Below are 26,311 nucleotides of genomic sequence, written 5' to 3'. Positions count from 1 at the left end.
TTGGTTTGTAACCCAGACTCTATGAAATAAGTTTTTTTCTACATGTGTCAGAAAGACATTTTTATGATGTTTGTTTTTAATGTGACTAACATGATATTTTGAAGCAGTTATGAATTATAATTTCACTGTAGTCTTTTTTTTCCATTCCTCCTATGCTTGCTTCTAACATGTCTGCTAATGATCCTGGAGGATTTCTGCTTTTTTTTCTTGGAATGATTATTCTTTGGAGTGCTTATTTTTGAAGTTTTGGCATTGCTTTCTGAAAGAAATTAGAGGCCTTGTCCATGATAAAGTTGCTGCTCCTCTTGTTCCAGCTAACTCTAGCGGCCAATGTCGTACATGTTTGTTCTTTTAAAATTCAGATGCTATTTTGTGCCATTTAGTTTTTAGCCAAATCATGTCATGATTGCTCTATTCAAGGCTATTTCATATGAAAAACTTTCTGAAACACATAATCTTCAGCATATATCAAGTCTAAAATAGAATCAGCTATTGTTCATTTGGTGGATGGTTTGATGGGGGGTGTGAGTGTGTGTGGAAATTGGTCTTTGTCAATGACTGTCTAGGCTGTATTGTTATTCTAAGCTCTTTACCAATCTCTATTACCCCTATTGACATGATTCCCAGCAGTATTTGCCTTTTTAGAAGGGTTGCTTAATTTTTTTTTGAAATTTCATGCTAGTTTTAATAAAAAGATGCTCAGCAAAATCTGTTTTTATTATTCATCTCAAAGATGATTTGATCTAAACTATTTTCAGCCATTACTGCAATCTACTGTGCTTCCATTTCAATTCCTAGCACGTCTGTGAGATCCTGCAAGGAGATGGTATCGCTGGTTGAATGGCAGCCCTTTGCATGAATCTTTGGGAAATCAGGTTTGCTGATAACTCCCAAGTGAGGTTAAGCACGATTCAGTTTAAAAGACAAATAAGTCATTAGTCTTCCTCATTGGACTCTGCTTTTGTTTATATCTATGCCAAGGAGAGCACAGTGTTTCTAACATTGCAAGATCTAGCAGGTTTCAGTCTGGGGTCAGAGAAGGGGAGAAGAGGTGTTCTGCTCTGCTCTTATAAATCTTAGTTTTAATTAAAAATATAAGGAAGGATAAACTTTATAACCTTGAAAGCAAGATGCTTATGCCTCACTGAAGCATGCCAGCAAGGATGTTTATAGGCTTCCTCAATTACTAATTTGACTTTTATGACAAAACATGGTAGTTTGCTTTAGTTGGCCTGCAGCAAGAAACTCTTGCCAGTTGTTTTGAGATGTCTGACTGTAAATTGTAAAGGAGAGTCTGCTAAAAATACTGTCTTTCAAACTCTGTAGTCGGGCAAAATCTTGAATAGCACCTCTTCCACAACTGGGTCACAGCATTAGTAGTATGGTAGTGCTTTGGTGAAGTATGACTGGGAGTGGGTCAGCTTTTAAAGATATTTACATTTAGATGATACATGTAACAAACCTTAATAGGTTCTCTGTTGGTGAAATGGGGTGATAACTGCTTTTGAAAAGGCTGGCATTTATTCCTACCCTGTAAAATGAAATATAAAAGTCAAGGAGAAAATGCAGCAGAGAGGTGTAAGTTTTCATTCCAGTTTAAATTTTTATTTGCAGCTCTGCTGAAGATTGTAGCAGTTAAGCCAAAAAAGAAAAGTTGACCTTTTTTGTTGGTGAAAAAATTTGATGGCAGCTGCAGGGTCTTGCTGCAGAGGGAGTTTGTGTGGGATCTCGAGCAAGTTCTCATTAGAACACAAAGGGTAAAGAGAAAAGACTGGTGGAAAATGATGCATGTAAGATAATGAGCAAGCACAGCAAACACTGAGCTTGCTTCAGGAGGGTTTCTGAATTTAGCATGAACCAGAGTAGTTTATGGTATTGTTGAAAACTCTCTGTAATGAAATCTGACTGGATTTGCTTTGGAAGATGAGAGTAGCCACCTGGAACATGCTGTTTGAAGATGATTTGTCTCTGTGCTTGTTTGATGACCCGTAGGTGAACATCTCCTGAAAACACAATTAAAATTATTTAGTTCAGATAAGCTTCAGAGTTTTAAACTGTATGTGTTTGTGGTGTATCTTTGCATCCAGTATCATATGAACTAATTACCGTAGAATAAGCTGTAAGGATACTTTATTGAGTTAAATTGAGTAGTTAGTACTACTAAAAAAATATTGCGAGTTAAATTGAGTAGTTAGTTTCTATCAGTCTTCAATCTCTGTTTTTCTAAAATATGTTTATTTGAGAACCTGAGCTGCTATAAGGAACAATATAAAGAAAATAGACATTGCTTGGGCAATTTGGAGCACTGTCCTCAGTAAAACTAGAAATCATGGGCTGTCATCAAACCTGATGCTTTCTGAAATGAGAGTTCTGACATTTGTGTTGTGTTTTGTTTTGGGCTTGTTTTTTGGTTTGTTTTGCTAATTTTAATTATCTAAAAATAAAGTGAAGATGTGCAATTTGTCAAGTAATAAGTACATGGCAAAGTACTGATACAACTCTTGCAAAATTGAAAACTTCCCATATTGCTATCAGTGCACTTCTAAACCTTGCATTTGGATGTATTCTGTCTAGAGATGAGCTGCTTTATATGAAGATGATCCAGGAATGTACATAATCCATAGACACTTACATGTCTAGATATGTCTTGAAGGATGTGGAAAGATTTCAAGAATGATAAAAAGTTTTAAAAGTTGTAGATGCTTGCATATACACGTGCCCATTCTCATGCACAAAGATTTAATAAAGTCATTATTTTGTATTTTGTCCCACTAGAGCTGTCTCATGCATTGATAGTGCTTTCATGCCTCTCCTGTTCTCTCTTCTAACATGCCACGCAAACAGTCAATTTAACCTCAGCTGCCTGCCCGCTCTCTCTTGGGATCCTTCTAGCGGGGAAGAGAGAATTGTCAGTGAAGTCACATTGTGGTTGCATTTGTGGAACCTGGTAGAGCCCCAAGGCTGCAGTGCAGTGCCTTATCTCTTCCTTAAAACTTGACCAAATAAATCTGTCCTCTCCTTTATGAGGAATTTTTGTCTGGCATTTTAAGTGTCATTGGTGAGCGACATATGTCCAAGGGAATAACTCGAGTATTCAGGTGGGGCAGCTCGTGTGCTGAATATTCCCGGATATACCAGTGGACTCCTTGGTTTGTACCACATCATTGAGCATATCCAGCCTTAGCCTTTTGCTGCCAGTGCCACTGATGAACGCCCGTGACAAGGGACAAAGTTGCTGAAGTGACTGCCCGGTGCTGCAGCAGTGTAGGAAGCTCCTGCGGCTGCTCCTCGTGTTGCTAAGCAATGGAGATCTGACAGTGCATTTCTCCCTGTGCCAGGGAGCAGGAGCAGCAAAACTCCCAAAGAAAATGCATCTGTCACACTGCAAGGATGGGAGGCTGTTGCAAAAAGGAGCTGAGTCAGGCACAGGAGCCTGCTTTTCCCATACCTTTGACAAATACAGTATAGCTTGGGAGAGCAATGCGATTTCTTTGTCCACTGTGTGGTTCCTGAAGTGAGAGAGATGGAATATTTTTTCTAAGCACTGCAAGAAAACACTGTAACAGGTTTTTAATTATTACTTACTCTTGGAAATATTCTTTAGTTTATGAGACATTTTTGTTATCTGTCCTTGTAGCAGTTACTGGGCTGCCTTGAGCTGTTCTGACACTACCATCTGCTGTCACCTGATTAGTTGTAATTTACTTTGGAAGTTCACATTAATTGAGTGTCAAGGGTGTCTGATTTAGTAAGCCTTTTGTATTTTTTGGTTTGTTCATTTGTTTGGTTTTTAGCTGGCAAAATACCTGTTTATTGGAGACAAACACTTGTACTGGAAAGAAAATAGATTATATGCTTTTAAAAATATGGTGGGAAACTTCTGGTGTCTTCTCACTGTAAAATTCTAATAAAATGGCAGATGGAAAACACAGCTCCTGCTCAACATCCTTCTTCTGTGCATGTGGTCAGCCTCTGAATCCATGTAGAGGATAAATGAGCACAAAAAGGGAATGTGAGGTATATACGTAAAGAAAGATGTTCTTGACTATATGTTATCTTGATAAACAAAAGCCTCCTTAGTGAGCAGTAGTTTTTATCTTTCAACTGTACACGCACGAGTAATTTACTCATTATTGCCTTTTTCTATGGCAAATGGAAGGGGAAAGCAAATCCATTCATGCTAACTAGGGGAAGAGAGGTAATTTCACAATGCAAATTTCAACCTAATCTCTGTATTTCAGGTTCAAGTCAATTTTAAAATAAATGGAAATGGCCTTAAGACAGGCCTGTGCATCTGTGTCCTCTGCAAAGTCCATAATGAGTGATTATAGCAAGATAATGTTGAATTTTATATGTACATTGAATGTGTATTTTTTTGACCAGTAAGACAAATTTTGGAAAGAGAAAATTTTGAGAAAGAGCATAACTCTTGAACTGCTGGCTTTATTTGAAACTAGAACAGTGTTCTAATATCACAAGAAAAGTTCCTTCAGGTCAGATGACAGATCAAACATGATCGTTACTCAGTCTTCAAAAATTGCTCACAGCATGTACCTAGGGAAGACATGTGAAAGCAGGAAAAGCTCATAGTGAGCTTGTCGCAGAGTATCCACAGCCTTACAGAAGTTTGTGTAGTGCTAGTGCTTCTGTGGTCAGAGGCAGCAAGTTTTATTTAATTGCTTCTAGTTTATTTTTCCTTGATTTTATCCAAACTACTTTGGAGTCTGGGCAACATTAAGAGCAACATAACCCATTACAAGTGGTTTCATAGTTTGATTTGATATTGTGTAGAAAACATTTTAGTTTTGAAGTCTGCTCGCTGTCCTGGATTACTACTTTTGGTGTTGGAAAAAAAAAAATCAATTTTTCATTTCTTGCTTGCCATTCATGAGTTTGTAGATCTGCATATGCCCTCAGTAGTGCTCCTGTTCTGCATAGCAGGTCTTAGCCTGTAAACTCATTTCTTTTACTTACATTTTTTTCATACCTGGTGTGTTGTTATTTTCTTTCTTTGTATATTTGTATATATGTGGTTTTGGAATCTTTTTTGGTCTTTGAGAGAAAGGCTAAAACTTTGCTCCATTTTCTGTTTTGTTTGCTGTTCCTTTCCTAATAATTGTATTCTGTGACTTTCAGGCTCCTTGTTGAGTCTACAAACAGTACAGGGTAGCTTTTCTGCAGTAGCATTCCTTTTGGAAATCCTCATCCACTGTATCCAATGATATATTTTATAAATCTAATGTTATAAATATTTTTAGTTATTTAATATTTAAGCTTTTGCCCGATCAATCATCTCAGTAGGATCCCACTGGTGATTTTACCTCACACTGGTGGTTGTTTTTTACATGTATCCCATTTCCTACCTTTTAAACAATTATGCATCTGCATGAGATCAATTTTCTTTTACCCTGTGGCAGGTCAGTTTTCTTAGGAGTTTTTGTTAAGGGGTGGTCTCAAATCCCTTCTGTGTATGCAAGTTCACTTCTTAAAATGATTTTAACACTGATGCTAAGACAAGACTTCCTTCTACAAAATTTCTGACTTTTCCTTTGGTTATCTCATTTAAAGCTGTCTTCTGATTGATGCTGCCAATTGGCCAAATAGTGATTTGTTAACACTCTTTTGCTTCAATGCAGTGCATATCATGCTTATTTAGAATATAGTTGTTCTCTGAAACTTGCAAATTTGTGCAGACAGGATACAATCTGTCTGTGTGTTCTCTCTTAAGTGTTTTGCAGTATTGGTGCTGTAGATAAAAACAACAGCTTAGCTAAGAATGTTTTTTGAATGTCACTGATATTTCATCAAATTGTCACAAGTGTGCCTATGCATATCAGGAAAATTCACCATGAGCAGCTGTTTTCTTGTTCTTTTTAATAATACAATATTCCTACTGAATTCTTCTCACACAGTTTGTATTACTTCATGTACAAGACAATTAGGGCAGGTGTACTCAGTGACTTTTTAAAGTGTCTGAAACAATTATGTTAAATCCTATTCAGAAGATTGAAAATTCTGCTTTAACCAGAAAATCCCACAAAACAAAAACAAAAACAAACAAAAAAAAGATGCACAAATACAAAGTGAAATTAGATAAACATGCCTAATTTCTGTAACATCTGCGTGAAATGGCAATGAAAAACTTAAGTCATACTAGACTTAAGGGCTGAGGCTCAGACTGAGAATTTTGATTCTTCCCAACAGCATTCTCTCATGTTTTTCTTGTATAAACCAGATGGTTTCCTCAGTGGAAAAAAAAATTGTTTCCTGTTGGAAATCTTTGGACTTAACATTTATTTTAATTTGTGAATTATTTAGGTTGTGGCAATGCTATTAATGAATTTAAACTTTTTTCCTATCCTTTAGAATTGAGAGTAGAGGGTATAATAAGGAAATTAAGAGAAGACTATGCAGTCTTGTTTTGGATAGTGTTAAAATATGAATAGGCATGACAGCTGAGTAAGAATTAGCATTCTGAGCTCTAAAAGTAAATCTGCTGAGGACAAGTCCATGGGCATGTGCACGGTGAGGGAGTCAGGTGTGGGTACACTTTGCTGTCGTCAGAAGGCAGCAGATGCGCGAGGCAGCCGAATTCAGGAATTCAACCGCATGAGTGGCGCACTGTGCTCGTGCCTGATACACTGATACTGTTCACTCAAGTTTTGCGCCCGTCTGGTGAAGTTCTATGGCTATCCCACTGAAAATCAGCTCCTCTCATGCTGTCTCAAAGAAAATTTAGAATGTGATTTGGACCAAAGTATGCAGAAGTCGCCCAAATATAAAGGTAGAAAAGTTGTATGCCATGATGGCTCTTAGGTGTTTTTTTTTTTATATATATGCCTTTCCCTACTGCCTAGCTGACAAAATAATTTAGCTTAAAATTATCTGTGAGAGATTGTATCTTTTTCTGGAAAATCTATACTTAGCTTGCTTCATACATCAGGTCACACAACTGTATTCAAGTCCAGATAACATCTTGTTCTCTTATTTACTCTCAAATCTTGCTTGCCGTGGTGTTTAACTGACTGCTGCAAGTGTTTAGGCTCTTCATACTTCCAGGCTATCATTCACAGATACTTTTCCCTTCAGCTTTGCACTTCTTGTTTTCTTAAAATGTGTTTATTTCAGATCTGTATTTTTTGGTTAGTTTTGATTGGTTTGTGTGTGCAGCAGATTTGCTGTCACCACTCATTTTCCACACATTATTGTTATTTTCTTTCTGATATGCTTCCATGGCCTCCTTTGTACTCAGTGCCATCTTCTCTCCCTCCTTCCTTTCCTACTCTGAAATTCATCCTAACCTTTCTCTCCTGACATTGTGGCTTCTCAGTTATCACCAGGTCTTAACCTTCCACTAACTCAGATCATAGTTCCAGTATTAATCTTTATTATGGTCTGCATACAGTCCTTCTCCTGTGTACAGTAATTCAGTTTGGTCTTTGTGCTTAAAAATAAAAACCAAAAAAAATATGGAGGAAATTGGATAGAAAGGTAGAAAATTGAAACGGTCTGAGGATAATCAGGCTTTGTACTAAAGGGACTGCATTCAGCTCTCGCTTGCATGAATTTTGAATTAATTTGAAAGGCCATGTAAGATTTAGAGAGCTAAGTAAAACCATCAGGTGAAGAGCAGTCAAGAGGAAGGTTTATTGCATAGATTCTTAGACAAAGTTTTAAAATTCATGTCTTAAGAGCATAGGTATTCAGGTAGCAGTTTGTTGATTATTAACAAATACCAGCAGGTCTAGTTTTTAATAGGTTCAAAGTCTAGCTTACAATTCAGTGTTCTACTCCTATGATTTCCTCGGTTGTGAAATTAAGGAAAGCATTAAAATTGATAATTTAATGTTATTGATATGCTAAAGTACTCTATTGTCTGGTACAAAACGTTAAGGCCTCCTTTTCATCTTGTCTATTATCAGCAATTTAACAGAACTAAGCAATCAACATGCTTATTTTTTTGTTCTGCTTTTTTAATTAGTCTAAAATGTTAAAGGCAGTTGGTTTCTTCATGGATACTTACAGGCTTATTCATTTCATTTTATTACTGAGCTGAAATCATACACTGCAGTTTTGTATGAAATGTCTAGTTTCATTGACTAATTTTGAAGCACTTGTTTTCTCAGTGAAATTAAACTCTCTTGTTCGAAAGTTTAATTAATTTTCTTGAACGTTATCTTGTTCCTTGTGAGACATTAAGATATTTTGCAAGTGGTATGCTTCAGTAGTGGCAGCTTTATTGCCAGACCCTCATTAGAGATACAGAAAACAGTTGATAATTGTTTGCTTTTAATTTTCATTTTACATATTTTCATACCATGTCTCTAATTGTCTGTCACATCAAGAAATCCTGTTGCTACAGTCTGAAAACTAGAATTATTAAAATATTTTCTAATAGAAATTGTTATATTTCCTAATATATAGTGCAGTTGCCCAATATTTATTTTTCAGGCATTATGAATCTTGACAGACAGGAATAACAATAACAAGAATAGTTATTTTCTTAGGATTGTAATAACTCTGTATTTAATATCAGGCTGAGTTTATCAAGGAAGCATTTTAACTCACTTACTGGGAACTAAAACAATTGCCTATGTAAAAAATAACTAAACTTTTACCTTCAAAATGTGAGAATATATATTTCTTCTTGGGGAGGCTTTACATCTCCTCTTTTGTTTTTGGAATCACTGTGGTGGAAAAGGGAGGATCTGCTCTATGCTTGTGTACGCCCTACCATTGGGTTGCTCTATCAGTAGTGCTGGGCCAGTTTGAAGATGAGGTCACCTGCTTTAGTGGAAATTTATCTTAGAAATTACAGTAAATTATCCCTGGGGCGTTGGTCCTCTTACATTCCTTTTGCAAGCTGATCCTGCTTTCATCTCCAAGTAGCTACAGCATCAATCCCGTAGGAGTAGGTTCAACTTTCACTAAGTGATGTCTGTCCAGGGCCCTGCAAAAAAAAGAATCAGATATGAGACAGGCTGAGACCAATACTATTTCTGGCATTATTTGTGTTTGTATCCTATGGTTCTGTCAATCAGTATGATCATCCCATTGGCCATGGGAAGCTGTTTCGAGAGTGAAAGCTATTTTCTTGCATCTAGATCTCTAGTCTTTGCACATAACTAACTATGGATTCCAGCTTTTTATTGCTTAGGAAGATAAGCCTGCTTTCTAGAGTATAAAATAATTTATTTTGATTGCAGGGATGTCTTAACACAGAGATGCTTGCTGTTTGTGTGGTGTTGTCAGAGACAGTTGTCTTCAGTAATGGTCCAAATGCTTTTTTTTGTATCCAACTTCTTGTTCTTCCTTGATCTTGTCAATTCCCTTAGCTTTCTACAAACTCTAGCTGCTGCTGTTGTCTGCAGGCTGTCTTTACAAAGGAGAATAAGAGTCTTTATTAGATTCCTGTGTGATTTTGTCACTGGTTTGGGAAATATGAAAACCCTACCTTGACTATAAATGGACTGATGAGCATCCTACTTTGGACATGTCATCTGCTGTCTTTTCTGAGGAAAAATAAAATGCTTCCTTCTCAGTCACTGCTTGAGGTGGAAGTGTAGGAATGGTTGCATGCATCTATTAGGCCTATTTATATGGGTATTTATATGACTTCCTTGGAAGCAGAGTGACCTCAGTAGTTTTCTACTTAGGCTGCTTTCATTGACTTCGTAGCAGCAGTGTACATTTTGGTAATGAGAGATCCATATGAGTAGGCTGGATTTCTTTCAGGTTTGTTACTCCTCTAGCAAGTCTCTGGGTAAATGCCAAGAGTGTTGTAAGACACTCACACTTGTGGCACAGAGGTGTTGGAGCACAGGCAGAGGGAAAAAGGGTAAGAAGGAAATTCTCTCTCCAACCTTATGCCTTCTTCTGGCTTATTCACTGTGGGCGTGCAGAGGGGCAGGAAAGAGAAAGCCTTGATGCTGTGCAAGCACTGCTCAGCAATAGTCAAAATTCTGGTGTTTCCAACACTGGTTTAGTCACATCCAAACCCCACAGCACCATACAAGCTGCTGTGAAGAAAATTAACTCACTCTCATGCAGACTCAGTATCCCTGCTCAACCCTCCACTTGGGCCAATGAAAGCCCCTATGGAAGTGCTTTTCAGGAGAGGTAATGAGATTTGTGTGTGGTGTATACATGTTGAAGTAATGAGGAGGTATGGGTGAGATATTAAATAATCAGTTTCTGTGAAGCACCTATTTGATGATTACCTTTCAGCATGACTTCAGTTTGTTGGTGCAGATTTTTGTCATCTTGTTTCTTATTGAACTTGTCTATGTCTTATAACTTTAGTCTTTTCTCTTCATAATTGATCTCTGCATAGTTGATCTATTAATATATTTTCTCTAGTACCTCACTGCTTATAGTCTCTTCTGCTTCCACATAATAAATAGACAAAGCAGCCCTGATCTTGTATCAGATATGCTAAATCTCTACACTTTTTCTTATGGCATAATGAAAACGGGATATTTATTTTCTTCATATTTCTTTTATTGTGGAACACTTGACAGCGATCTGTCTCCCTTGTACTTTGATAGTCTCTTGTGAGACTTTCAAATGGCACTAATAAGCCAGTTCTTCATCTAGTGCTTTGGCATACTGAAAGAATTCCGGATAAGAAGACCATTTTTCTTTTAGAGGCCCTGATATTTACACTTAGTCATGATTTGCTAGAAATTTCAAACTGTAGATTTATGTAGTATCAAGTGAAGGAATTATTTGACTTATCTCAGGAAACTGAAGTCTACCTAACTAGAAATCTGAATTACCATTTTGAAGTCCTTTAGAATAATACTTTTGCTTCATGAGAGTGTGCATGATTTTCTTAATAGTTCAGCTATTTCACTGCTAAATTCTTTCCATTAGCTCATGATGGATGTTCTGTTTTATTTAGAAGAATGGGCATTGCATTCATTAGGCAAACTTCATTAAATTTGGAGCTCAATCAACTAGAATTATAATTATATGGAGAAGAAACTTCCTAATCTGACGTTTGTAAAACTGAGCCTTTTTTGGAATTGGTTATTATCTTATGCAACATGACTAGCTGAGCCTTTGTATTGAGCAGAGGCAGACTCTGGGAGGAGTGCCTTTCAGCTAGCAGAAGTGTTATTTTCTATTATAGTTTAATTGTTTTATAGGCTTTTTTCACCACAATGAGACATCTGCTCCCTCTATATATGGAGCAATAATAGACTGCTTGAGGTGGTAGCAAGAAGTGTATACTATAAACTGTTATCTCATCATTTAGGGTTACTTTATGGCACTTCAAATGATACCTTCTGCAGTTTAATTCCAGGAAGGTTATCCTTTTGTCCTTTTGATCCAAAATATATGGATCTTGGTATGGCTGTGAAAGGAGAAAAAAATCCACTCTCTATTATGAATGGAAAATTATTTCACTTTGTGACTTCAGATGAATGGTTTCTATCAGCATCAGTAAGGGGAAGCACCACTGCTTATCCATTTCTGCTTTACCTATAGCAGCACATGTGGCCCTAGTGCAGGCTAGTGATTGGAACATTTGCTGTTCCTTCCTTCTTTAGTTTTCAGTTGATGTCTTGCTGGAAGTGCAGTACATTTGAAGATGAAGACAGCTAATAAAATGTCACTGCTTGTTTTGGTCAAGCTTTAGATACTGAAGAACTCAGTGGAAGCTCTTACTTAAGAACAAATTAAGAATGACATCCTTTCTACATACTCTTGAACAAAGAAGCTGAGAGCTAATTTTACTCTCTGACCAAACATCATGTAGCCCACAAGTGGTTTTAAGTTGTACCTGTCGTCCAGTATGGAGCAGCCAAGGTGTTAAATGTGTACTGTCCTCAGTGTTGCATTGTGTTCAGTTCTGCCCTATATTCTTTTAGGTACAAGACTTTTGAGTGTGAATTCTACATTTTGGACTTTTCCACCTCACTGCCCATGAGGAGGGAATTAGCTTGCTTCCTGCTGCCTGATTGACACTAAACGAAGAAGACTGGGCAGACAGTCTGTTGCAAAATTTTGACTTGTTATCCCTTGACCTTTTGGAAACATATTCATCCAAAAGGATTTGAAAATGCAAAGATTGTTCTTCTGAGTCTTCCTCAAGGAAGAAGTACTCGTGTAGAAAAAAAGATAAATAACTCAAATTTGGTTGAAATAGTCTGCTTATATGGAAAAAGAAAAACTAATAATTTATTATAGGCTGGGATGTATATGCTATCCTTAGGAGATTGGGATAAAAAATAGTTGGGCTTTCATATGGAGTCCAGAAACTATAACCACACTGATTTGTGCCTCAAAAACAGGTGCCCATCACTGCTTAGGGAAGAGGCACATGAGAGTAGAAGGGGCTTTTTTCAGTAATGTTTTGTTGGACATACATGGTTCTAGAAAAGATATAGATAAAAGGTGAAAGAAAAGAGTGTAACAATAGCTGGAAGGAGGGATTGAACAAAGTAATAGAGTACGGCCCAGACAAAAGTCTGAGAGCCTGTGCCCTTTATTGACTCTCAGGGACAAAAAGTGCTGAACAAGCTGGTTTTATTGGCTGCATTTGTTTCTGTGGCTGCAAACAGTGCCAAAGGATCTGGTGTGAAATGGGTTGTAGGCAATCCCTTTTGGGGACCACTGCTCACCTAAACCAGTTTAGGTGAGGTCTCTGTATATGGGGTTGAGGGCTCACTTTTTAAACAGTGATAGTAAAAGCAAATTTCTTGTATGTATTTGGTGAAGTCATACTGTTCAGTCATTATGGGATACACTGGGGAAACTTTGAATGCCTTTGATCATCTCTGGAGAGAGCTATGTTCTGTTCTCTCTGAATTAATCTATTAGATTTGTGAGATGGCAAAAGTTATGTGCTTTTTAATTTCCATGGCCCTTCTTTTGTGATTCTGTGCAGAGAGAACTCTGCGAAAAAGGTTGTTTAAATTTGTGTTTTTGAAGATACTTTCTTGACATCTGGCAAGTAGATATTCTTGTCTCCAACATAGTGCTCTCCCATGTTGTTGACACTGAAATGTAGTTCTGAGATCTAGAAAATTGTGGAAGATTTGTGGTGTCTGAAGTTTTTTGGAACAGTGTGGGAAGGCAGGGTGGCAGACAACACCAGTTGTCTGGACACACCAGTCCATTTCCATGCTATGTGTTTTCCACATCCCTTGCAAGTTGAAGAATACAAGAGTTTACTGATCTGATTATCACTGTGTTTAAGTTGGAAAGTTTTATTTTTTGAAACTATTGCACGAGGGACTTCCAGGATTTCCCAAGACTTATGTATCCCTATTTGTTCAAACACTGTGTGTATTTGGAAATTTTATCAATGTGGTTTAAATAAAGGAACAGAAATTACTTTGAGTGTGTTGTGGAAGCTGTATAACACATTCCAACTTTATGTTAAAAAAAATACTTTGTCAGCTGGTACTGAAGGTAGTCCTTGTGTCATGGCCTTATTTGCACATTTTTGAAGTGATAAATTAGATAACTGTCACATTATGCTTTTGAAAGATGCTAAGTTAAGTGCAGTGCTGTGGCTCTGCTCAAAGCAACCTCCACTTTGGTATAAGCAGTGGAATTTGTCATTTGGCTGAAGGTGTTAAACCTTACAGCGCTTGAGCACCACAGTGAATTAATTTCCTGAGAGTTATAGGTATGGCTGATGAACAGTTTGTCAAAGGATTTGTCTTTTAATTAATCTTGCAAAAGGTAGCGTGCCCCAATCTGTACTTGAATTTTCTTAACAAACACCGCCAGCTTCAGGCTTTCCAAATCTAATTGCAATTAATTAAAGCAATGCATGACTATTATTTAAAAATTAGTTGGTGGTTACATTGTCATGGATACCATTGTGTTTAATTTTTATTATCTGGGGAAAGAAGTCCCTGAAAATGGAATTAAGCTTACATCTCAGTCATTTAGGTGTGTGAAAGAAACACAGTGTGGGTGATGGATTCATTCAGTTCCTGTTACGATTGAGAATAAAAAATATAGCTCTAACCATGTGAAAGTCAGAAATGGGTGAATAAAAACTACCAAGCAGGAACACTGTGCTGTAGAGATTCCCATTATGGGTAGAAAGTACATTAAAAGAACACTAAAATGGACTTGTTAGGACACTAGTGTCATTAAATTGCTCATCAGTTTACCGGAATTTATAAACCAGAGTGTGCTGCTTTATAGATTACAGGTATGAACAGGGAAATCTGGCTACTTTGTTGGTGCACAGGAAGTTCTAAACACTCCACGAAAACAGATAACTCATGATAATTTTGGTTTCCTCTAGAAACCAAGATCAGTGCCTACTGAGGGCAGCAGCTTGGGTCGGGATGGCCTAGGGAGACCAAGGCTATCATGGGCCATGGCTCACCATCTCCTCATCCTTGCACAGACCGATGAGTCACTCATCAATCAGCTCTAAATTGCTGCTGTTTCAAGTGAATGGCATTTTAGCTTAAAGCACCATTGATTTTTATTTGGCTTTCAATGCTCCACTTGAAGTGGTGACAGTTGAGAAATCCATTAGTGCTCATGGCTGCGTCCCTGCAGACGCCCAGGGGAACATCTTGGGACTACGGCTCTGGCAGTCACGCCAGGCCAGCGCTTCCCTGCTCATCAGTCCGTGCTTTTCAATCATTCGCTAGCGTCCATAATTGGGAAACTTTGAATATTTCAGACGTAAATGTTGGGAAATGCAAGGCATTACTGCAAGTACTGATTGCTTTATCTTGCATATGCCCCTTTTTTTTTTTCCTAATGTTTCTGTCCTAGAATGCGTAGTAGCTTTTTGAAGCTGCATGTCTTTCTGTCCTTTGGTTTATTGTGGGATTTTGTGTCTTTCTGTCCTTTAGTGTTCTTTTTTCCCCAGAAGCCAAACTGTGCCAGAGGATTAATACTTTGAGAGAGAAGTGGAAATCCTCTTATGTACCTGAAAATTCCTTGCTCGTTTTGATAATTCTTTGTGCTGACACCTTTGTAGTAACTTTGCTTTGCTACTGCTTGGGTTATTTTCTCATGTTTGTGATGTTTAAGAGAAGTAGTGAAATAGTCACTTGTGATAGAAACCCTTATTTTCTTGCACATAGGAAACTCACAAATGGGTGCTACCATAGTAGATGCATTGGATACTCTTTATATCATGGGCCTTCATGATGAATTCAGAGAAGGACAAGAATGGATTGACAAAAATCTTGATTTCAGTGTGGTAAGTAGAGCCTCCCCTAAAATTCATATATCACTATTTCTCTAGTCCTTTTCAAGGTGTTCATCTTGGGAGGAGCCAAAAGAGGTCTTTCAAGTGAAACTTAATAAAAATTACGGATCAAAGTGTCAGATGTAAACTTGTCACAGATGTGACATTCTCTGTGTGTCTAACTTTATATTAGAAAAAAAATTCCCTGACCTTTTCACAGTTATGATTGTAAGTAGAGATACACCTATATATTGTATTTTCAAAGTAGAAATTATAACTGGATTATGGAAGTAAGGGGAAGTGTTTTGTGAGGAACAACCAGGCCTCAGAAATGAATACAGAAAGATGAGTTTTTTTTGGCTGATAGTTGTTGCAAATAACTGAGCTATGAAAGACAATTTTCCCCCAAACTACAGTGTATAAATTACTTAAGAATACCATCTCTTCTTCTATTTCTTAAGAGTTTTAACACAAAATAGGCCACTTGAATTCTTGAATTTTCATACAGGCTTCTCATCTATCACTGGAATTTCCCAGTTGGTCATGTAGCATCTGACATTCTTGAGAAGCATTAAATGGAAACATTAAATGGAAGAAATAGCTCTATTTTAGTCTTATTGATTAGTGTACTTAGTACTAATTTTGGGACTGTCATAGACTCTGTGATGGAATTTGTATTTCAGTCCTTGGATTTGCCTTATGGTTCCAAAAATAATTTTTCATTCAGTAAATGCACATAATGAAATACAGTTGTAAACTCTGAATTCAGCAAATGCTTACTGTTGTTTCTGTATTTTAACCTACTTTTCAAAAATTATTTGTTTGGGCTTTTTCCTTTTGATCTACACCTTGACTGTCTGGCAAGCATCAAAGAAATCTTACTCTGCTTTTTCAGTTAGTGCCAGATAATTATTCAGTCTAAAACTGAAGATCCTAAATATATCAGAGACAGTGTCGAGATAATGATACCATTATGAGGGTGAACTAAATTGCTTCCATAGCTTTTGTCTGATCTAAGGCAATTTCAATATAAATTTGCAATATTAATCTAGGATTTGGATGGAAGAAATTTACATGACCCTCTGGGGTTCAGTTGCATCTTCCTATGTATCAAAATCCATTTCTGAAGGTTAATGAGTTGTCTTTTGCATACACCAAACTTGAGTAATTTCCTTATATGGTTTGGAGTTTATAAATAAATACATAAATTTTATCCTCTTGGATTCTTCTGTTGGGACATGGAAGTCATTGGCTTCACTTTACACAGTCCCACTGCATGTGTGATTCATGACTTTAATAGGTATTAAGTGGAATCATGCTGCATTGGTGTTATTTTTCTTGTATCACCTTTATGTGAAAAGCCTTTTATTAAAAACATTAGGGAGTATTTCAAACTTCAAAGTTTTAATCAGTGCTATTTGAAGAAATTTTTATTCATATAATCTTTCTGAAATATGTAATATGTGCAAAATGAATTTAGTTTTGATCCAAGCACTGCAGGTGCCATAGAAATTGCACAAAAGGAAAGATGTACCTGTAAATGTCATTTCAGCTGTGTGCAGATTGGTGAGTCAGCTTGTTCAGTGCACGTTGTAGTGACTTTTCTGGATAAAAGGAAAAGTCTTGCCGATCTCAAAATCTCTTAATAAAACTACATTTCTGTGTCTAATAGGTTGAGGAGAAGGTTATGGAGGAGACAGATGGAGTGTATGTGGAAAATTAGCTGAATGGGGCACAGAGGGAGTCAGTTGTTAAAACTATCTGCTTCCTCTTAAATTTTTTTGGGTTAAATGAGTCAAAAGATACTGTTGAATTTAACCTAAGGATAATAATGTGGAAGAAGGCAATAAAATCGTTTATTCTCTTGAATTTCTCAGTGGTCCTGCAGTACTTCTTGTCATAATATAAAGGCTATTCCAAGACAAAAATTATGTTAAAATAGAGCTCCAAAATTAAATTTAGTAATTTAGGTTAAAAAAGGGAATTCTCTAATTATTATTTTGCTTTATCTTTTAAACCTAGAAGGTTTGGTGCTATGCTGAAGCATAAGAGAAGATGCTGAATTACAGAAATGTGCAGTCCTTGCCTTTTTTCCCACCAGCCCCATATTACTGTAATCACACTTTGTGGTGATAAAATGGTTAAAGAGCAGGAGAAAAACTAATCTGATTTTAAGAAAATTGGTTGGAGCTGTAACTGGAATTGTAATTTGGTGTCACAAAGATGTGCATGAGAATTTCAGTTTGGATCTAGAGACTGCAACAGTACAGACCCTTGCATGTGGATTGCCTTAGGATATATACTTTCTTCTGCCTTGATAGTTTTTTTTCCTTCTTTCATTAAGGAGTTGGTTAATTATTTATTAATGCTTTATTTCTGTTCTAGAATTCCGAAGTGTCTGTTTTTGAGGTCAATATTCGCTTCATTGGCGGTCTTCTAGCAGCATACTACCTTTCAGGACAAGAGGTAAGGAGATTGGAAGGTATCTGAAATTCAGTGTATTCTAGCAAACGTGGCAGATGGAGACTTTTGTAGAATCTTGATTTCTCAGTAGCTTGCAAACTAATTTCACAGCAGTCAGTTGTCCAAAATAACCAAATTCTTAGAGTATGGAATCTTTAAAGTTTGTTTCTGAGTAGGTCTCTTGGCATTTAGGACACTTGGTTACAGTTTTGAAATGCTTCTTTTATCAAGATGTTTTCAGAAGATATCCACTCAAGTACACATCAGCTTGAAATGTCAAGTGAAATGTCAGCCTTCTCATGCCAACAATAACTTGTCTTGATATTCTGCAACTCCATGAAGGTAGAAATAATAGCTTTGCCACTTGTCCTGCAAGGCTGTAGGTTTGCTTCATCAAAGTGCTACTCAATATTCTTACCATTTTCTTAGTGACAAACTGAGAAATAGCAAGCCAATTTTATACAGCTTCTGAAATTTCTGTTAAAAAAAGATGTAGAGACATGCTTAGATGGACAGGATGCATGTCCCCAAAGGCTTGCAACAATGGACTTCCTTAGTCCAGCAGTCACAGTGCCGTGACCTCTTACTTCACATACTTTAACAAGACTCGAGCTTGACCCCAGATATTCTCATATCTTAGGAGCTGCATGTCTTTAACCTATTGCCTGTGTCTTTGATTCTTTGGGTTTGTCCTTTTGTCCTTTATTTTTCATGACCCTTCTGTAGTCCACTACCAGACATATTTCATGGCTTTCAGGTGTTCTTAGGCATCTTCTTCCTCTGTTTAGGGAAGCACTGCATATGTATCAAAAAGTTCTCAGGGATTTTAGGACTGCAGCCCTAAAACTAACCAAGAGAAAACTCATAATTTCTTGTCTCTTTTAGTCTTTGGCATCATCCTGGGATCTGTGAATTTTCTCTTTTATGAGTGTCTTTTCTTAGGAAGAAGAGCTCAGTGGCAAAGCAAAAATCCTGTGTACATCTTGAAAGAAATGAGTGGTTTATTTTTCATCCAATGCTCCTGCTTCACCTTCTTCAAACTGGGCCATGCTCCTTGGAGGTATCTACTGTGAATATGAAAAACCTCAGAGAAAAAACAAGAATTACACATTCACAGCTGAATTATTTGTATATATTGATACTACACTTGTGCACAAACCCCTTAAAAACAACTTTTTTGCCCCAGTATGCAGATGGGTGCAGCCAAGCACTGCCAAAACATATGCTTGCCTGCATTTGTAAAGCAGAGTATTCCTTCTTAAATTTGCTTCTAACCTCTTGGTAGAGTCAGAACAAGCTCCTTTGCTTAAATAACTTTAATTTCTTTCCTTCTTAGAAAGCATCTACTCTTTTTTTCCTAAATGTTGTCTGGACTGAGTCTTTTGTTTTTAAGATTTTTATGGCATAATTCTCTCCAACAGACTTCAAATGCTTCATGACTTGTGATACAGGATTCCCGTCAGATGTCCATATGTATCATCTTTATTTTCCTAAAGAACTGCTATAAAAAAGAGCTCAGACTGCATTTCTTTCAAAATATGTGGCAGCTAGGATTGCTCTGGGTATCTGAGAGACTCCTTCCTTTGCCAAGTTGGACAAGGTTTCTCTGTAGTTTGTCGTTGTGGATATGACAAGCAGGGGATTTTGAGGCTCTTCAGCAATTGAGCCCAGGAGAGACACCTGCGTCTGGGAGCTCCTTGGAGTTGGGAACAGGTTGCTTGAGATGTGATTTCCAATCTGGTCCTCTCTCTTCCCCAAAAAGGGAACATATTCCTTAGCTCAGGATTGGGGTATGTTTGATTTCTTTATCCATTGCATTCAGACATGTGAGGAGCCACTTTCTAGTGTTGCTAAGACAGACAAGCCTGTTCTCAGCCTTTTGGGTGTTTTACCTGATCAGGTTGTGAACATGCACGTGGGCTTACACCTTTAAGGCAATCTCTGTCTCCTGGTAGTTGTCCTTTCTTTGTTCATCAGGTCATCATTTATTTGATTATATTACTTACCACACCTTGTTGATATTCCAGTCACCATCTTCCTACCTCCAAGCCTCTACTTCTGCAAGGCTGTTGCTAGATTGGTTTTAGAAGGTTTTCATACTAATTTTCCATACTTTTGCATGTCTTGTTTGATATATTTAATGTAAGGTCCAGTGCAATGAACTGCTGCTTAGAATTAATTCTGTTTTTCTCCTTTAAATAAATACAAATTCTGCATAAGTCTTCAACAGGAGTTACTGCTGTTTGATGATAATTATAAAAGCTGCTCTTACTTCATTTGGACTACTATCACTTAGTGTTGATAAAGGTGCTGTAGGGACAGCCATAAAACAGTGTCCAATACTCAACATCAGCTGTGGAACTTTAATAATTTGTAAATGGCCATGTCTGGAGAATTTTAAAGTCCTTGTAGTGTATCTACAATGCTCTTTGTAGGGCATTGTAAGGCAACTGTGCTTGAATCTGATTGATTCATAATGGTAGCTATAGACCATAGTTTTCAAGTACAGCAGATTATTAATTTAGATTAAATAGTCTTTTTTAATGCTTTTGCTGAAAACATGTTAGATTTAAAGTTTATTAAGCATGTCTAGTGGCATGACTCTGTGGCTTCCATGATGTATTTAAACTGTCCTTAGAAGAGCATCAACTGAGATCATGGTTTTAATAATGCTGATTATAGTTAATGGAAGAATTTTAAGCCTTTTTTGCTAAGATTGTGAGTATTTCTGTTATTTTATCAGTAAGGGTTCCCTCATACTCACTGCAACGAATGGATGAATAATGAAATATATCTTCCATATAACCAAAAATAAAATTGCTGTTTCTAGCTGCTGACAGCTTGGCTGAAAATGCTGTAGGGCTTGTTCTGTCCAGTGCTGAGTCACAGGCCTTTCTTTGTGAAACATGACTTGTGTAAATTTTTTAACAGCTCAGCCTTTCACATGTGGGAATTTCTGCTGGGCTTTCATGAGTGATGAGCATGTAAAGCTAAAGCTTAAGAAGGATGCATTTTGATGCAAATATCATGGTTGTCTTGCCTCCCTGTACCTGTGTGCTAAAGTAGGGAGACAAAATTGTTTCCCTGTCTAACAGGCAGCTCTCTTGATGTGTGAAAGATCACCATCTTTCTCCATTTTTCCATGTCAGTGTGCCTTTTAAATGGAAGATAATTGTCATGGTTTGACACTGGCACAGTGCCAGCACCCCCATGAAAATGCAACCTATCAATTGAATGCTGTGAAATGCGATCAAGAACAGAGCAAAGCAGGCCAAACTTAATAACAAGGGAAAAACTTTATTACACTACTACTACTACTATAAAAGGAAAAAAAAAAGGGAGGAAAAAAAACCACACACAAAATTCAAAATGAAAACCTTTCAAAACATTCTTCCTCCCACCACCCAACTCCACCAAACCACAGCGAGACATGTTTGGACCCTTAATCAAGTCTTCACCCTTCTACATAATCAATACTGAGTCCATCAGGGGAGAGAGGAGTTCCCCTTGCACCATAGACCCCCAGGAAACACAGCTGCCACCTCTTGTGTTTCCATGTCACACATGGCACTGCCCAGACACACCGGCCAGTGTGACATTCTCCTCTCCATGTCACAGTGCTCTCACCACCGTGCATGGACAGAGACTGCTTATAGGGCTCCTTTAAGGATGCTTTGCCAAGGACCAACAGGAACAACAGTCCAGTGTCTCATTTTGGGACTACAGTCCCCCCCATTTTCCCCTGGGGCCGAGTGTCCAAGAACAGAGATCTCCTTCTCTTCTTCTCTGAAGACGGAGGGCATCCTCACACCCTCCTCAGCTTTCTCTGTTCATTCCTGAACTGGGAGTTGCTGAAGGAGTCTCTTGGCTCACCATTGCATCCCCCTAAAATGCAGTCTCTCTTGGATGAAGGATTGGTTCAGCCTATGGTTAACAAGAAGAGTCCAGCCAAAAACCATCCATCATCTCCCCCTAACCTTCTTTCCCTAACATCTGAGGTCCCAGGCTGTCTTTCTTTCCTTCAAACTGAGGAGGAGTAATATTTCACAAAGCCTTCATTTCACAGAAAAGGGTTTAAAGTTCTGGACTCCCCGGACAGCTGAAACCTCAGTCCAGGACTCTGTCTCCCGTCTCCCACCCTGGGCATATTTCCCCCCCGCCCTCCTTCTCCTCTGCCAGCAAACTCCCAGGTGTCTGCTGGCTCTCTATCGCTTTTCCCTCTAGGCTGGGGGGGGGGGGGGAACAAAGACCTTTCAGACGTTCTCCACCCTTCCATCCGCAGGAGCTGGCCCAGCTTGGTTCCCGGTCCTTCACCCCCTGGCCTACCTCTGCAGGCCACGTGGCTTTGATGACGAGAACCAAAGAGGGCGAGTTCTGGGAATTCTGCTTTTAACCCCTCTGTGTTCTCAGAGGCGTATCCACCTTCAATTGGTCACCCCAAGTGTCAGTATCCAAACCTGACCCCTGATTGGAATGACGTCTTCCTTCTGAAAAAATTCTTTTTCTGTGTCAAACCACGACAATAATCAAGACACAACTGCAAACCTAGACACAGTGGAAAGTTTGCCCATGCATTCTGTTTCAGTCTTCTGAAGTTGAAGCAACATTGATACCTCTCTGGTGGCAGGAGTTGTAGGTCTGCAGTCTGGGGGGGGGTCTTGTTTAAATCCTCTGCACAGTATGTTTCTCCTGGCTGATTGTGGACAGGCCATCTGGTGTCTGGCTAGTTGTATGTTACCAGATAAAAGAGTGTGCCTTCTTTGTCTCAGTTCCCACAGAGAAATGAGGTCCCAATCTGTCTTCAATTTTGAGATTCTTTGACTTTTCTCCAGGGTACATTATTGAACTATATAATGAATATATGCTAAAACCGTGGAATATAGAATCATAGAATGGTTTGAGTTGGAAAGGACCTTTTAAGATCATCTAGTACATTCCCCCTGCCATAGGCAGGGACAGCTTTCAGCAGACACATTATTCAGAGCCCTCTATGACCTAGCCTTGAACACTGCCAGGGAAGGTCCACAGCTTCCATGGACAGTACAATCTCGTTACCCTCATTGTAAGAAATGCCTTCCTAATAGGGCCCTAAGAGGGCTTTGAGCAGCCTGATCTGGTGGAAGGTGTCCCTTCCCATGGCAGGGTTTGGAACTAGATGATCTTTAAGGGTCTCTTCCAACCTAAACAGTTTTGTGATAATATCCCCTCTAAAACTACTCTCTTTCAGTTTTAAAACAGTTGTCCCTTCTCCTGTCATTAGAGGCTGTAGTAGAAAGTCCTCTTCATCTTTCATGGAAGCCAGGCCTCATTCAGGTGCTGGAAGGTGCTAGAAGGTCCCTCTGGAGCATTCTCTTCTCCAGGCTGACCAACCTCCACTCTCTCAGGCTGCCTTCAAAGCAGATGTGCTTCAGCCCTCAGATCATTTTTGTGTCTATCTTCTGAACCTGCTCCAACAGGTCCACATTCTTCTTTTATTGACACCCCAGAGCTGCAAATGGTGTTAGGGTCCTCAGTATAAGTGGGGGGTTTAGTGTATTTCTTTTGAAATTATACAAATGAAAGGAAGAGGAGGTTGGACCAGATGATTCCCTAGGGTCCCTTCCAACCTGACAGATTCTGTGCAACAGAAAGAGGCTCAATAGAAAATGTAGGAAAAAAGCATGATCTCTTCTGGGAGTGCTGTGTGTCATAAAATAATAGAATCATCTAGGCTGGAAAAGACCTTGACAGTAGAGTTCAGCCTCTCCAGGCAGACTCTCTTGTATTTTGCCATATTCCAGAGATTTCTTCCCAGTTCCAGTAAGCAACCTGTGCAAAGTGTTCACTCATTGTTATTCTTTATGAAATAGTATGCTAATAGGTATAATCTCTAAGTACCTAAATAAGAAATGCAAAATTCATTGCGCCTATATTCAATAAGGAGCCACTAATTAAATATTTTTGAGGTGTAAGGTTTATGAGAGTTGCTTAGTAGAATTGTGAGTGACTAGAAGACATACTGTGAAAACTCCTATTTTCTACCCCAGGTCATGATAGAATGGATAACATGTTTGTATTTTACATTTTGGTAAAACAGGGTTGTAGTTAAAGTGTATGAACTGCAAGTTTCCCACCTTCTGAGTTCAGAGGCACCACTGTGCTTCCTCTTTTGCATCTGTCAAATAAAGTTAATAGCCCAAAATAACATCTTGATGGTAAAAGATATAATGGCTTCTTTTCTAAATTGAACCAGACTGTTTCTCAGTAATCCCTGCAACAATCCTTTAATTTCTGTAAGAACTATATACAGTCTTCATTATGCTTGTGGGTTGGGGGTGAGGGACAACACTATGATACAGCTGATAATGTAACAGAAATAAATAGAAATTAAATGTTCCATATGCCTAGTTTGGGGTAAACATTGAGTATGGCAGCTTAGGATGAAAACCACCTTTACATTATTTAAAAACAGACAAACAAACAAAAACTATCAATAAAATCCCAAAACAAAACAACAAAAAAGCAAATTTTTTTTTTATTTGGCTGCATTAAGGTATTTTCTTTCTTTTGTGCATCATATTAGCACAAATATAATTTTTGTCTTTAATTATGAATCCATGTGTTTTTTTATAGTTTTCAGTGATGCCTAGCAAGGCAGTTTAGCATTTTTCCCAGAACAGTAGGCTTTTTTGTTTATTCCAAGTTAATTCCCTAGACTTACTGTATAAGAATGTTTTGTATTCTTTATGATTTTCTTTAACTTAGTATCCAGCACTAGTGAAATAAATATCTTGATATTACTCTATTGTATGTAACAGCATCAGGATAGAAATGCTTAATGAGAGAGTATCATGTATACAAGGAGATTAGAGCAAGATAAAGCTACTTGTATTTCACAAAAAAAAAAAAAAAAAAAAAAAAAGGATGCTATTGCAAGTTGTACTCTTATTAGATTGGATCTATCTGTTCATACAGTCTTCTAAAGTAATTTTCCAGGGAGGTTATCTGTAAATGAATCTGCAGTGCATGGCTGGTTTCTGAGGATCTGCCTATGGAACTCTTTGATCTCCTTTGTTGTCTATCTAGTTCTGTGGTTCAAGATTTTATTCAAGATCAGTCATATTTGGAGCTTGGTTTTTCTCTGAGTAACATGGGGTTTTTCTCTTCAATATGGATGTTGGTATTGGTAAATTCTTTTTTTCAACACAAATTATCTAATTGCTCTTAATTTGATATATGATTGATTATATGTTCTTCCACTTCTTTCTGTTGCATCTGTGGATCTGGATCTTTTTGGGCATCAGGGTAGCTGATACTGATTTCTGAGGGAGGATAGGAGCACTATTTTGTAAAATCACTGCCTGTCCACAATGCTTTCAACTCCTGGTGCAAAAGAGCAACAAGCAGGCAAACAATAATGAGTGGCACAAAGCAGAAATGAGTTGGCTGATCTCTCTGTGTTAATGCTGAAAGAACGAAACTTGCCAACAGACCACAGCGATGAGCTGCAGGAGAATTTATAAAATAGATCCATGATGATTGTGTCTGAATGTAGAATTTGTGAGAGTAGGCTACCAGGAAAACAGGAGTTACAGTGTCCTCAAGGACTAAAACAGTAAAAGGTCTATTGCAACCTGATGTAGGATATCACACTGGAATTTTCAACTGAAGTTGGATTTTCTTGTGATGTGCTGCATCAAGTGGTCCAAGAGTTGTAATTTCTGCTATGCTGTCCCCAGACCTGGCTATTAAAGGAGCAGTCAGTACAAGGAGGACTTCACAGATAACAATGCCAGAAGAAATCAGATTCAAGCCTTCCTACTGGGTGTGTGAACTTCTTTGAGCTCATAAAGGCAGGTGGAGATTCCTAGAGCATCTTGCAGGATCCATTGTTCCTCATTTCTGAAACCCATTCAAAAGACAGCAGTGAAGATACTGAAGCCTGCTATGAGCAGTATTTTCACTTCCAAGTCTTTTTGAACACACTGTAAATGAACTTTCTGCTCTCCAAATGGGAATTTGTTCGAGGAGGGAGAGACAGACATCTGCAGAGCCCAAGTGTTGCATACATGCAGCATCATCCACTAATTAAACACAGGGAATGATCATTGTAGCAATAAAGCCTAAATAAGACAAAGAACAATCTTGTAACCAGAGGTTATTGCTCTATGTTCAAAATCCAATTTTTTTACAGTTGTACTTGATGAATTGCTGTCACTGCTCCTCTATGGCTCCTGTCCAATAGCCTCCAGTATTGATGATACCTACTGCTAGAATGAACATGATTGCCTGCCAAATGTCTGTCCAGCTTCTTGAAAAATAGATAGATAAAGTCCAATTTTTTTAGCAAATCTACAAGAATAGTAATCTCTTCACAGTGATCCCAGTCACAGGCATGTCTGCTGTCTCTGAATACTGTGACATCTTTCCTAAAGGTTAATAATCCTTGACTATTATTTCTTTTCTATGCTGTGGGACCACTTCTTGCTTTTAAAAAGTTTGTATTTCCAGAGTGGCTTGGCATACTTCTTATATGGCAAGCCCCAGCCAAAAAGAAAAGGGCCCCATCCACTGATAATTGCAGAGTTACCAGCATCTCCCCAGGACATGAGGGAGTCTTCTACCTTCTATGTATCAAGTCTTCCCCTTCCCCATGGCTACAGCCCAGGCTGTGACACTGTATGGCTA

At 38.1% G+C, this 26,311-nt stretch overlaps 1 protein-coding gene across 1 annotated transcript in view; it reads left to right on the top strand.

The window, feature by feature from the left end:
* MAN1A2 (mannosidase alpha class 1A member 2) overlaps window positions 1–26,311 on the top strand; it is a 135,736-nt gene that overhangs the window by 45,949 nt on the left and 63,476 nt on the right. The window contains exons 4-5 of the mRNA XM_012569883.5: window positions 15,075–15,193; window positions 17,567–17,647. Coding sequence (XP_012425337.2) covers window positions 15,075–15,193; window positions 17,567–17,647 — 200 coding nt within the window. The remainder of the gene's footprint in view (window positions 1–15,074; window positions 15,194–17,566; window positions 17,648–26,311) is intronic.

Source organism: Taeniopygia guttata, chromosome 1 (assembly GCF_048771995.1).
Source record: "Taeniopygia guttata chromosome 1, bTaeGut7.mat, whole genome shotgun sequence".
In the NCBI taxonomy this organism is placed as follows: Eukaryota; Metazoa; Chordata; class Aves; order Passeriformes; family Estrildidae; genus Taeniopygia; species Taeniopygia guttata.
Note: the sequence above shows the minus strand (reverse complement) of the source record. Positions and strands in the feature narration are given on the sequence as shown.